The following is a 13,801-nucleotide window of genomic DNA, read 5'->3' as shown; positions in this document are numbered from 1 at the left end:
TATTTAGGCAAATGGTTCCGAGGGCTTTGGTAAGGATAGCGTGAATAGTTTCCGTCATTTTTCCAAAATTGAGTTTTCGAAGTAATATTTTAAGGTATAGATGGGAAATCTGGTCAAAAACCTTTTCAAAGTCAGCAAGCATGATTCGGTGGTTAGTAGAATGATTGACATGTGGCTTGTCTTGTGGGGATATTAAACTGGAAAGCAAGTCACCGAAAATTGTTATATTAGAGAAGGAGGATCTTTCAGGTATGAAACCAACTTGATTTGGGCCGATAATTTTTTGCAAGAACGGGAGCAAACGGGCGTTGATCTCTGGTAACCAGGATACAATCTAACCATGATCCCATAACATAACACATTTCATCAAGGCACGGTGGCCGAGTGGTTAAGGCGAAAGATTAGAAATCTTTTGGGCTCTGCCCGCGCAGGTTCGAGTCCTGCCCGTGTCGTTATTTTTTGTTCAGGTCATTGATATTTTTTTTTTCGCTGTTGAAAATATCACTGCAATAATACCATTCATCAACAATCTTGTCAGGACATCGTTATCTTAGAAAAGCATATAGTTAGAATGTAGAGAAAAACAACTGAGAAGAACTTTGAACGCACACAACAACTACCTTAACGTAAAGTCTGCTAACTCCGACACTAACCCTTCCGCTAGTGTTCCTGAAGGATCACTACAAGACGTAGATTTAGGTCTTAGAAGATGTTAGAATTGATTGTGAAATATTTTTTATGCAAGTAGTATAATATGAGTGGAAAATATTTATTATTGGCACTGATTCGCTTGTAGCTGTTGCAAAACGTGAGAAAAAACCTATACATTTTGGATCTAAATTGCTGCATCTATAGTATAATTTACTAAACTCAGGGATTTCTGAATCGTTTTAAGGCCCTATAGGTACATTCCCCTATTTTTTATTTTCCAGACTCATAAATACCTTCAGATTTTAGGAGATTTCGAATGATTCTCAAGTTTGATGTTGATTCAACCCAAATAATCACAATAATGACTCAGCTTTTATATTTTAGATCGCACAGATGATTCATGCATGCTGAGAGGACGTTACAGTGCTGCTAACGAAATCGGAAAATCCAAGAAAATTTTTTTCCCAAAATTCGTCCAAAGAAACCTAGTCAACCCCAGATTTAACTTGATACGCCAAAGATTTCAGGTAGGCAGACCACTCGAATAAGAACAGAATAATATTATTTTGTCCTAGAAGATGTCTGCAGAACAAGGGGCTTCTTCATCTGAGAATGCCATTCCAGAATCCACTATTCCAAATCCAATCGCTATCGAAATTGCTTTGCCGGCAAATGAACAATCGAGTGTGATTAGTTTCCAAAGTAGTGCCAATGAAACTATTGATTCAATTAGCCAAAACATCACTATTATGCCATCTACTTCCCACTTGACTTGTTTCAATCTTGTGTTGCCAGGCTCAAAGGTTCCATTGGATGAAAATGTTACTATGGAGGAACTTTTGCAAGATGAAAGTGAAGGAGTGAAATTGGAATTGGTCGAAAAGAATTATACTTTGAAGACCGTCAGGGAACACGTCATGAAGATCAGAGAAAACTGCGGGCTTTTACAGTTTGACAATTCTGATCCTTTGGGGGTTGAATATTCTGGGATTGATTCTGGTAGTACCAAATTCTCTGAATTGCACTTCAACGAGAAGAAATTCGAAAAGACTGTTGATGAAAAGACTGAAGGAGAAAAAGATGACGCTCCACAAACTGAAAGCTATAAACTTACCAATGAAGATAAGAAAGAGTTTGAAACTCTCAAGTCTGCTATTGTCGAAGGATCCGATGCTTCCGCAGAAGACTTATTGATAACTAAGAACCCTGCCCAATTGAAACCAGCTTTGAAGAACATGTCTTTGTCCGGCTGGAATCCAGTTTCCTCTTATAGCAAATTGAACGAAGGACACTTATTATATTTACAAGTCCAAACATTAGAAGGTGACAATCATCACATCACTGCCACTATTAATGGATTTTACTTGAACAATTCTTCTAACTCCAGATTCGACCCAAGTTTGAAAACCAAGAATTTGCCACATAAGAAGTTGGCTGCTCAAGGTAACAAGAAGTTCCATTCTTTATATAACTTGATACAACTTTTGTCCGAGAAATTCAATGAAGTTGAAGAATCCAACAGAGATTTGCTCATGAGCACTAATCCATTGAAATTTTTGATTCCAACTAACTCATTCCTTTCTAATCCATGGATTGCCGACCGCCCAAGCTACAACCAACAACCTGACTTTGGTAAAACCCAAATTCAATTCCTTGTTGGTGGTTCTGATAGCGGTGATTTGTTGCGTTCTTGGAACGATGACTACCAACAGTTTATTGACTTCCCAAAGGCCAATTTAACTGAACGTATTGCCCGTGAACGTTTGCTCAACAAGACCGGATTTGAATTCGCTACTGCTGCCACCAAGACCGCCGTGGCTATCATTAATGGTGATATTCCAGCTTTGGATATCTCCGAAACCAATTTAAAAGATAAGATTTTCCTTAGAAACAATATTTTCTATTCTTTTGCCATTGATTCAAGCAACCAATACGCCAATGCTGGTGGTGAAGAAGCTGCTCGTTATGCTGCTAAGAAGGATCTCGTGGCCATTAAGAAGTTGAATAACTTGGATGATGGGAAAGTGAAATATGCGATGACCACCATTGTTGATTACGCTGGTTACCGTGTTGTTTGTCAAGCTCCAATTCCAGGGGTTTTCAACCAGGTCATCCCATTACAGGAAGAAGACTTTGACGAAAATGGCCAATTAAAATCCGAAGAATTGTCATCTCGTATAACTGAAAAGGTTGCCTATGGCTTTGGCGATGAATTTAACAAAATTAATGACACCAAATTATTCGAAAAATCTTTCAAGACAATTAGTGATTACTTCCATTTGAAAAAACACACTGTTTGGTCACAATCTGCCGAAGGCGAACATAGCAATGTTACTGAATTGGTTACTTCTTTGGATACCAAGGGTCTTAAGGGTAGTGACGATAGATTGTATATCATTGATATGTACAAAACTACTCCATTGGATATCAAATTCATCGAAGAAAATTGCGATGAATCAAAGGAGGATAGCTATCCATTCAGACAAGTGTTGTTGAGACATGAATTGGTTGATGAATGGTTCAGAAGAAACGTTGCCAAAGAGATCAAGGCTGAAAGTGAAAAGTTGAGCGATGAAGATAAGAGTCAAGAAGATGGACCTAAGATCACCGTCGATGCCGCAAAATTCACTTTCAATCCTGACGCCTTTTCCCTTAAGGGCAAACCAGAGGATCTCAGTGCTGAGCAACTTAAAGAAGTCAAGGAAGATGAAGATTGTGTTAGACAACTTGGTGATTTCTTGCACAATACCATCATTGAAGAATTTTTGGCGGATGTTTTCACTGGAAAGGCTATGGTTCCGTTAGATGGTGAACACTTAACTGAAACTTTACACAAACAGGGTATCAATTTACGTCATTTGGGATTGTTAGCCAAAAAGATCTTGGAATCTAAGGCGGAAACTGAAGAGAAAAGAAAGGTTGAATTGGAGCAAATCGCAAAGGATAATGAATTGAAAGAAGAAGAAGATAAGAAAAAGGAGGCTGCTAAGAAGGAAAAGGAAGCTCAAGAAAACGATGAATCAAAGGAAACCACTGAAGAGGCTGAAGAAGCTGAAGAAGATAATTCCATCTTTGACATGAACAAGGCTGCTGCTGCTTATAACAGTTTCTACAAAGTCATTGTTCAAGAAGTGATTGCTAGAACTTCTAAGCACGTCTTACGCTCTTTGACTGATGTTGCTGGTATTGAATTCGCTCCATCAATCGTTTCTCACTTTTTAAACCTCTTATTTGGATTTGAAATCAACAGCAAACCAGAATTCAAATTGCAAGGATTTTTGGAATCTGCTTATGACTTGTCATCTCCAGAATTGGCCGCTTTGAATGAAAAATTGTCAAGCTTGTCAACCTGTGACGCTTTGATTGCTTTAGTTTCCAGAGAAGCTTTCAAGAGATTCAGATTGGAATTATCTGTCGAAACTATTAAGAAATTCATTGCTTTTAACCCAATTTCTTTACTCAGAGAAATTTCCATGAAATTTGGTATTCAATTACTCGCTAAGGATTATGCTTTTGATGAAGCTACCTTCGAGAAATTTGCCGCTGCAACTGCCGTGCAACCTGCTACCTCTTCTAATGCCCCAGTTTCAAACTCCAAAGCTAAGAAGAACAAGAAGAAGAATAATGCCACAACTCCATTAGCCCAAGACATTTCAAAGCCTCAAAACACCATTTTCACTCCATCCAATGTTCTCAATTTGGTTCCAAAGATCAATGATTGTACCTTTGAATCATCACTTGCCCAGGAAATTTTGAACACTGGCCGTGAATACATTTACAGCACTATTCCACCAAGCACCGAAGAAGACGCTGAAAAGGCCGCTAAACAACGTGAGGAAAACGTTAACCTCGGGGTCTCCTTGGTTCTCGAATCTCTTTCTTTGCAAGAACAAGTCTACGGCAGTATCCACCCTAAGATCGCTGAGATTTGTAGCACTTTATCCAACATTTACGCCGAAATTGGCCAGGTTGAAGTGGCTATTGATTATGCTAAGAGATCTTTGATTGTCGGTGAAAGAGTTTACGGTATTGATTCATACAAGGTTGTATTGTCTTTATTGAACTTGGCATTCCTTCAAAACATCAACGGTAGCCAAATTGCCTCTATTGAAACTTATCAAAGAATTTTGGACATTTTGAAACTCAAGAGTAACAACAGTATTGACAAGGAAATCAGTGAAGAAGACTGTTTGTTGGCCTCCATGCATCCATTGAACACCACCGTTATCAGCAACATTGGCTTCATTTACAGTAGCTTAGGCTTGTTTGAGAACAATATCGACTTGTACGGCAAGGCTATTGAATTGAGTGAGAAATTTAACGGTAAAGAATCTAATGTTACCATGATTTTGAGACGTAACTTGTCACAATTATATCTTGAAAGTGGCCAATTCAGTTCAGCCCTTAGAGAATATAACAAATTGAACCATTTGTTGAAAAAGAACGTTGGGTTGAGACATCCTATTACCAAAGAATCTTACTTGTGGATGGAAAGATTAGTGAGATACACCTATGAAACTGGCAAGTACAACAAAATGGCTCAGCAATCCAAGGCTAAACAATCACAAACTTTACAAGCACAAACTTCACAAGCACAACAACAGCAACAACCTGCTCCATCCAAGAAGAAGAACAAGAAGAAGAAGAAGAAGACCACTTAATTTTTTTCTCTTCGGGTTTAGAATGGATATAGATATTTATTTGATCATGTATATAGGCATTTTTTTTGATTATGTATAAATAATCACACGCCAGAAAAGAAAGGCAATTTGTTTGTCAACTGTTTTTTTTTTCAATTTTTTGGCTTCTCCAAGTTGTAGAATCTCTGTTTTGATGATATATAAATTTATTATTATATAACGTCATATGTCTCAGTGAATTGCAGGGTGGCTCGACGGATTTTTTTTTACAAAAAAAAAAGAAAAAAAAAGTAAGTGAATAAGGAATAAATGACCAACCTCTCCTCACTAAACTAATACAATAGCCAGTGGAGCTACTATATATTTCCAAAAACCAAGAGGAGGATGACGGAGACCATAGCTCTCCCGAACCATAATAGTCTTTTGGTGGAGACGGAGACCATTAATACTAGTTCAACTCTCAGACTCGCTGAGACAGACGCGACGGGAACAGACACCACCATCACACCCACTATTAGTAACAATAGTGCTCTAACTACTGCAACTAGTGAGCTGGGAGTGTTTGATGAACGAATACCGGGGCTCAATGATGCAAAAGTGATACATGGGGCGTTGAAGAAATTGGTTAATGTTGGTAATATGCATTTGGTAGATGACAATCAGCAGCAGCAGCATATGAACTCACTCTCGCTACGATCGAAAAAGAACAACCATGGAAATGGCACTATCAATAGCATAACTAATGCTCAAGCTGTGGTCTGTGGGGAAACTACCAGCGAAGCAAGTTCTGATAAAGAGAGTCTGAATAACCTCCAGAGAAAGTCAAAGAACAACATGTTAAGAGCTGAATTATTTGAGACTGATTTGGAAAGTGAAATGCAAAATGATGCCGCCCAATCTGACGGAAATGAAACATTTGTATATAGTAATAGAGGTGATGTAACCCATAATCCTGATGCTTTGGATGCAGATTCACCAGAAACAAACAATTTTCAAGCTTTCTTTGATAGTTTGTACCAACAACGTCATGCTGTTAGAGCCGAGCAGAATGAAGAAGGGAAAGAAAAAATAGTGGACTCCTCATCAAAATCTTCTCAAAATAAAAACCATGATATCCGCCATCCGCAGCAAATGAATATTTTTCAACACTCTACAAATCCCGGAAACCACGACAGTGATTTCAGCGACCTTACCAGCTTATCAACGGTACAAGGAGGAGCACCTAACTTCCCTCAAGATTGGGCTAGAAGAGACACAGCAATACTGATGAACAACCCATTCTTGGGGCAAAATTTCAACTTCAGTGGAAGGGACAGACATAATGATTATCATCATTTACAACCACATCATACTCAGTTTCAGGCATTGCAGGCTCCTCATGATATTAGGGCACACACATTTAAAAAGAAAAACCCACTGAGAAACTTGGCCCATGGAAAAAGTCCTGGTGATGATGAAAGGATCAAAAATATTGATGTCAATGAAAACCAGTTAATAAGGGTTCTTGAAGATGACGGAAATGATATAGATGAAAATGAGGATGAAGATGATGGATATTCTTCTAACGATTATGACTATTACGAAATGTTATATGGATCTTCATCTTCGAAACACATTGCGCCTCCTATAGTACTTGAAAGAAAAGTTTCTGATCAATCGATTCAAGATACAGGCAATCCAAAACTTGGGTCGCCATTAGCGTACTATACATTTGACACAAAAAACATTGATTATCCGAATGAGGAGGTTGAAGTTGATGAAGAGGAAGTGGATGAATCAGAAGGCACCATCGAAACTATTAAGCAAAGTTTATCAAAAAGAAGAAAAACTTTATCTGTAGAACATAACGTCCACTATAATAATAGAATTTCCTCCTATGGAAAAATTCATACAGGCCGGGGGAGGGGACAAGGAGGGCAGAAATTCCAAAATCAACACGTTTATGAAAATAAAGGCAAATACAAAGGTAGCAGGTACTATAGTAATAACCTGCATCAAAAAGGAGAGAATCAGAATGCTATTCACGATGGCGGACACTGGCATGATAATGATAATGTGAATCCATCAAAAAGTGTGAATTATCTTCATGACAGATTTTTTTACTCTATGCCGGACTCACGAGATAATGTCGGAAACTATTTGGAGAGTAAGGAACAACCATATCTATATCCCGAGGGGCTGCATATGATAGATATTGGCTATGAAAATGAGGATGATCTTGGGAACCAGGGACAACTTGAACATCGCGATGAAGATTTTGATGAAAGCAGTGGCCTTCTATCTGCGAATGTCGATCCAGGAATGATGAATTATCATTCAATCACAAGCAAGCTACGCCAATTCTATCATCAGACATATGCATCATCACCAGAAGTGTCACCGGAATTGAAGCAATCTAATGCTTTCTTCAGTAATAAGCAGAACACTCACTTAGCTTCGCAAAGTAAGAAACATCATTACCAATATCATCAAAAGCATGATCATCAGCGAAAATACTCAGGGGCGTCAAAAAAAGCATCTAGAAGAATAAGACATCATAGCAGGAACCCAACTCAATCTTCAATTTCTTCCAAGAGTCAGTTTTCAAATAAATCCAACCTTAATAACCAAAATATATCTAATAATGCTAAAGGAAATCAAAAAATAGTGAGCTCTCCAGGCCGTGGAGGTTTTAAATTGCGAGCTGCATCGGGTGTTGGTGCAGGGGATGGAGGCTACACAATACCATATCCATCTCATTATCATCACCCTGAATATTATGACGAGGAAAGTATGGAATATTGTGGAAATAACGGACTAAATAATAGCTGGTTAAATTTGTTTAGAAATGTATTAGTGTCTCTTGGGGGAATATTTGTATTAATAGGATTCGGATTTATTATGGGATTTTTTATAGCGGTTTACGGATGATTTTTTTTTTTTATTTCCTTTCTTTTTTCTTTTTTTTCTTTTTCCTTTCCCAAGGGGTATTGTTATCTTTAAAATATTTTATTGAAATAAGACGTAAGGGATCCTGAAAATAATTTATATTCACTCATCAGCCAATACTGGACACAACGAAAGAGCCTTGTCTCAACCGAACCTGATTATATTATATTATAATTCTCCTACCTCTTTGCATGCAAGTCATCATTTCATAGAACGCAGTGTTTGCGCAAAAATTATCTTATATTATCAACTTATTTTCATCAAATATTAGTAATTTTCAATTGTATATTAAGGTTAGCAATAGAATAAAATTTTCACATTTATATGAGGGCGACATACTTTGAAACGGTAGTGTTATTGATTCTGATCATTCAATTAGTAAATGAAATATTATGTTTAATCAATTCTGTAGCAAAATATTCTAGCTCATTATATATGGTACAAACATCGGAGCTGGAATGATGGAGGTGAATAAATATCGAGAAGTAGATCTCAAATCGGCAAACGAAGCCAGCTTTTAGTTTCCTCTCTACGATACTTGATTATCTCTACGATACTTGATCAGCTAAATTTTATTTATAAAGTTATTAGGCAATTCCACACTACAAAAAATATATTAACATATTAATGATACACAAGAATAGCTGGTGGAAGATGGTATAACTGCATGTCTAATGTTGGTGTACAGATATCATACCGTGTACGGGTTTATGCAAAGTTTGAGGTCCGTTAGAATGAAAGTTAGCATGATTGCTGGAATTCCCAGGGGGAGCAAAGAAGCTACTAGTCCAATAAGCGTAATTGATGATCTTTTGGTTCATCCTAAAGGAATTCAAAAAGAATTGTACAGTTGAGTTAGGTTTTATATAACTATCAATATGATGAGCCAGTGAGGAGAGTAATCTTCTGGTATTAGTTTTTTTCGCAACAGAGAAGACTGGAAATCTTTTCTGTTATTTATTTATTCTGGAGCATAATTTTAAGATGAATGGCTGTTTGGTAAAAAAGTAGATAGCAGGGTCTGTTGAGCAAAAAATGGTTTCAAGATTCTATTACACACATTTAACTAGAAGGTTGCGCAGATTTACGAAAACAACCACGTAACTATCAACATGTCATTTCATCTTTCTTGAGCTTATTTTCCCTTTTACAGTAATTTATTGACGTATTATGCAGCCATAGATCTGTAGAAGGATCATCTGATACAATATTATCTACATTATATATAACGACTAGGAAGCCTCTATTATGGTATCATGTCTTTGACCAAAAACCCCGCTATCAGTGCCACCTATATGGGCATATATCACAGCAATAAAAGAGTTATATATTACATAAGTAGATTCACTTTTCTGAAGAGTTCTTGTCTCTTAAAGAAGAAATCAAGAAATATATTAGTGTAGAGATGAGATCCCCAGTGTACGGGTTTCACGCAGGCCATTTGCACCAAAGTGAAAGAAATGGTGTAGTAGATACTACAAACGTCAATAGATCGGTTTTTATACTGGAATTAATATAACTACTGGCATTATATATGCATTATTTTGCATCAAAAATATAATCATACACTTTATCAGTGAAAAGTCATGGGGCACTTTTTTTGTTTTTTGTTTTTGTGATTTCTAACATGCAGCTTTTTGTTCACACATGCCGAGATGACTTTTATGTCTGTGGCATTTGCTGCTTTGTTACACAAAAATAAGCGGAGAGTAACATATAACCATAACTGGTTTTCAAAGTGGTTCACAAAAATCTCTTACTCTAAAAATCCCTTCTATCAAACCAAAATTACTTTCAACCTACACCACCACCAAAATCTTCAGATTTTTAGTGATCATATTGAAAACATTTACTTCATCATTGGCAAGTTATCATTCGAAGACTTTGTTACATTCTTTTTGATGATCTATATCTCCCTAATCAGCCACTCCTTTGGAAGGGTAGATCGCACAGAACCAAGATCAACAGAAAACTAACAGTCCCATTAGAATATGACACCACCACAACCAGAGATCAATACCTCTATTTCCCCAGAGATGCCACAATCTAACAGAATGGCTTCTTTCTTCAGAAGGATGTCCATCAATATTTTCTGTTTCTTCAAATATACTTCCAAAAATGTTGCTGCTGTTAGTGTTGCTGAAGATGAACAATCATCTTCTGAAACTGCCACAGTTGAATATACTCCAATTAACCCTAAGCCAGTTACCAATTCTCCTTCCACAAATTTGCCAAACCAACGTATACCAGCTGAACACTCTTCAGATGAAATTTTGTCAGTACTGCAGACATCTTCATTTGACCTTTCGCCAATATTGGCCTCGTCCATTGAACCTTTGTCGCATGCTGACTTACCTGAAGAGAATACTAGCCTATCCCCATTGACAATAAACACGGTTGTGTTTGAATCCGTGAATGCACACCGTGAAGAGGAGAGGATCAAGAATGATATCGGGAAAAGTAAGCCCAATTTTTTGGAAGTTGCTTTGAAACAGGAAAGTCGTGAAGACAGAAAAGTAAGAAAACGGGCGGAGAGAAAGAGAAAAGAAGAGTTGAGAATGCAGAAAAGAGAAGAAAAGTTGAGAAAGAAAATAGAGAAGCAAGAGTTGAAAATTCAGAAGAGAGAAGAAAAGTTGCGGAAAAAAGAACAAAAAGAACAATTGAACATCCAGAAAAGGGAAGAAAAGTTGAGAGAGAAAAAAGCCAAACAAGAGCTCAAAAGGAAACAAAAGGAAGAGAGATTACAGGAAAAAGAAGCCAGAAAGCAAAGAAAATTACAACAAGTAAAGAGGGACGACATTGGCAGCAACAGTGAGGATACCAATATTGGTAAGGCAAAAGAAGGCCCTGTCAAAAATTTGAGATTCGGAAATAAACTTGCAGGAAATTGTGATAAAATCGTTGACAAAATTGAAGTATCTAGAAATCATTTGGTACAAAAAGTTGGAAAGATTTCACAGAGATTCGGATCATGCCAAATTCCAATTGCTGCTACCAAAAGGCCAAATAAGGAAAAACCAAAAACCTCGTTGTCTGTAGCGAGCCGCTACTTGAAAGTCCCTGCGCACTACCAAATCTTGCACTCCTCCAAAACGTCCGCAAGAGTGCCAATAAAGTCTCAACCACAAAATCAAAGTTCCGCTGGCACCAAAAAAGGAGCTAAAAACTCACAACTTGTTAGAAGTGGCAATGATAGTAACACAGGTCAGGGTTCCAAGTTGAAAAAATTCGATAAAGTGCTCAAAATTTTGAAGAAGCCAGTGAAAGAAGAAGCGCAAGGTTCGGCATTGAAACATGATCCTATTACAGAAGTGCAAAATGAACAATTTGATTTCTACGTTCGTTTTTGCCAAAAGCTCTGGAACGATGCCAGCTTATCCCACAAGACGATGCAGAATGACTTAGCTCCTGCCTTCATACAATCTAAACTTGAATTGATGATTGCTTTACAGAACACTCTTTTTGGAAAGGAACATGAAATTGTCTTGGTTTCTCCAAAGCCAGCTGCCACTATTAACGAACAGGTCACTTCAAACAAGAGTATGGCCGTTATCAGCACTGCTCAATCATCATCTGATAACGTTGTCAGCCAAAAGAGCAGCATTACCACTATTAGTACCACCAGATCCTTAGTTGACGAAATGCTTACCCCGAAAAGCAGTTTTACCACCATTATTACCACCGAACCCTTCACTGATAACATTAGCATGTCAAATAGTACTCAGAACACCATCTCAAATGCTGAACTTACCAAGAATTCAGGGGAGGACTTGAACAATAATCTTGATTTAGAAAGTGCCCCAGTGGTTATGGATGTTACCTGTGCTACTAAACTAGTTCATGGTAGTTTTGCTGCTCGTGATGATCATAATGCTGTCAAAACCACATTCCCAAAAGTTAGAGCTGCACCAGAGAGTTTGAATGGGAATATCAATATTGAGCCTTCTTTGATTGAGAAATCCAGAGTTATTAATAGTAATAAATTATACTCTTATTGTGGTCCTGATAAAGATCACTATAATATTGCGAATAATAAAGTTTCCAAAGCTAATTATCTGACAGTCAAAGCTGCTCCAAAATCTTTGAACCCTGTCGATTGTATTGCCCAAGTTGAGCCTCCTTTTTTGAATGAAACTTCTGAGGTGCTCGATTATACTCATTTGTGCTCTAAATCAGACCATAGTTGTGAGGCATGTATTGATAGCAGCTCCGTTTATGATTTTACCTCTGACTCTGGTGATTTCGATGGTTCGCCAAATCATGGAAATGTTGCCACTCCTCTTGCCGCCACCGCTTCTCCTATAAATCCACCCATCATTAATTCTTTCTCAGCTTCAGCATATTCAGAAATCAAAATTGGCAGGATGAACAAAGTACAACAACAGTATGTTGATATCCTTGAAAAAGTAGTGGAACAAATTGGACAGAATGAAAGGACTGACTCAGTATGCAAGCGGAAAGACGGGGGAAAATGATATATCAAAGTATGAATAATATATGTCAAAGCTGATGGTACTAAGCTGCCCCGAGAATTTGGAGCCCAGTTCACCGCTCCTTCTACCGAGAACCTGATTTTGATAGTTGTTCTAAATACTAGAAAGATCATTTTGCAATGTCTCATTAATTTCCTGGCAATGTTTCGTACCAATTTCTATTTATATTTTTATCCGTTGTGTAATGATTCATTCTCAAAAATATATTCGTGAGCAGTGAAAAGCAGATAGTAAAATGGTAGATGAATTGAAAATAAATCACCAAGCTGGCTTCACCCTTCGGCGATGAATCAAATAAATTTAATAGAAATATAGTATTTCCAGTCCCTTAACCAAATACTAGGTAAAACAGCAAAGATCATACCGAAAACAATTTCAAATCATTAAAGTTACCCACCAACATACTCCAATTCAAAATGAACAGAAAACTTTTCAGCCTTGGTAAGTAACAAATACCATTTTCTTTTTTCATTTAATAGAATTTATGTTTGGCCTTTGAAAAGCTAGTCAGCATTTATTCTTTCCCGATAGCAGCACGGCTCAAAAATTTTAGCAAAGGATTGTCATCTTATTGAATATGGCCTATCGTTGAGGGTTGCGAAGTCCCAGACCACCCAAAAAACACAAGCAGAACAACATTAGGTTCCTTGAATTAATAAAAAAAATGGTGTCCACGAATTTCAAAGAGCACAGGAGTCAATAAAGTGAATTTAAACCTTTTTGAACGCCCAAGTAGTGGTCCAGTAATAGAGCCAAGTGCATTGGTTCTAAATTACTAGAAAAAATGTCCTAATTTTAACAAATGCTATGATATCCTTCAAGACTTAACATCAGACGCTGATTCCCATCTCTTATTAAAGCTTCCTAAACTTGCTATGAAGACCACAATCAAAAGTTCAGCTCAGAAGCGTGGGATGAGCTCTTGATTTTTCAGACTGGAATACCATCAACTGAACACTGCCATAGCTAATAGAAATAAAGGATGTGTTGTGCCACTGTAGATGTTTGAATCATTTACATTGTAGGTAATAAAAAGTGACATATCTATGGATACAAAACAGGGTAACCCTTTGGGTCATCAAGCCGCTC

At 37.3% G+C, this 13,801-nt stretch overlaps 3 protein-coding genes across 3 annotated transcripts; all 3 read left to right on the top strand. All coding sequences in view use genetic code 12, as the record gives it.

Moving 5' to 3' along the window:
- Window positions 1-1,229: 1,229 nt before the first annotated feature.
- On the top strand, window positions 1,230-5,312 carry CLU1 (translation initiation factor 3 subunit CLU1; the record flags this gene model as incomplete). Its single annotated transcript, XM_064994048.1, has 1 exon — window positions 1,230-5,312. The coding sequence occupies one exon, from the start codon at window positions 1,230-1,232 to the stop codon at window positions 5,310-5,312; it is 4,083 nt and encodes a 1,360-aa protein (XP_064850120.1).
- A 363-nt stretch (window positions 5,313-5,675) lies between these two features.
- DASC09_004440 (uncharacterized protein) lies at window positions 5,676-8,201 on the top strand (the record flags this gene model as incomplete). The annotated part of the gene is made up of 1 exon (XM_064994047.1): window positions 5,676-8,201. One exon carries the CDS (start codon window positions 5,676-5,678, stop codon window positions 8,199-8,201), a length of 2,526 nt encoding a protein of 841 aa, XP_064850119.1.
- Window positions 8,202-10,210: 2,009 nt separating this feature from the next.
- On the top strand, window positions 10,211-12,694 carry DASC09_004430 (MAP7 domain-containing protein; the record flags this gene model as incomplete). Its single annotated transcript, XM_064994046.1, has 1 exon — window positions 10,211-12,694. The coding sequence occupies one exon, from the start codon at window positions 10,211-10,213 to the stop codon at window positions 12,692-12,694; it is 2,484 nt and encodes an 827-aa protein (XP_064850118.1).
- Between the last annotated feature and the right edge of the window lie 1,107 nt (window positions 12,695-13,801).

Source organism: Saccharomycopsis crataegensis, assembly GCF_037102585.1.
Source record: "Saccharomycopsis crataegensis DNA, jcf7180000000072, whole genome shotgun sequence".
NCBI classification, from domain to species: domain Eukaryota; kingdom Fungi; phylum Ascomycota; class Saccharomycetes; order Ascoideales; family Saccharomycopsidaceae; genus Saccharomycopsis; species Saccharomycopsis crataegensis.
This window is presented reverse-complemented; position numbering and strand designations above follow the sequence as displayed.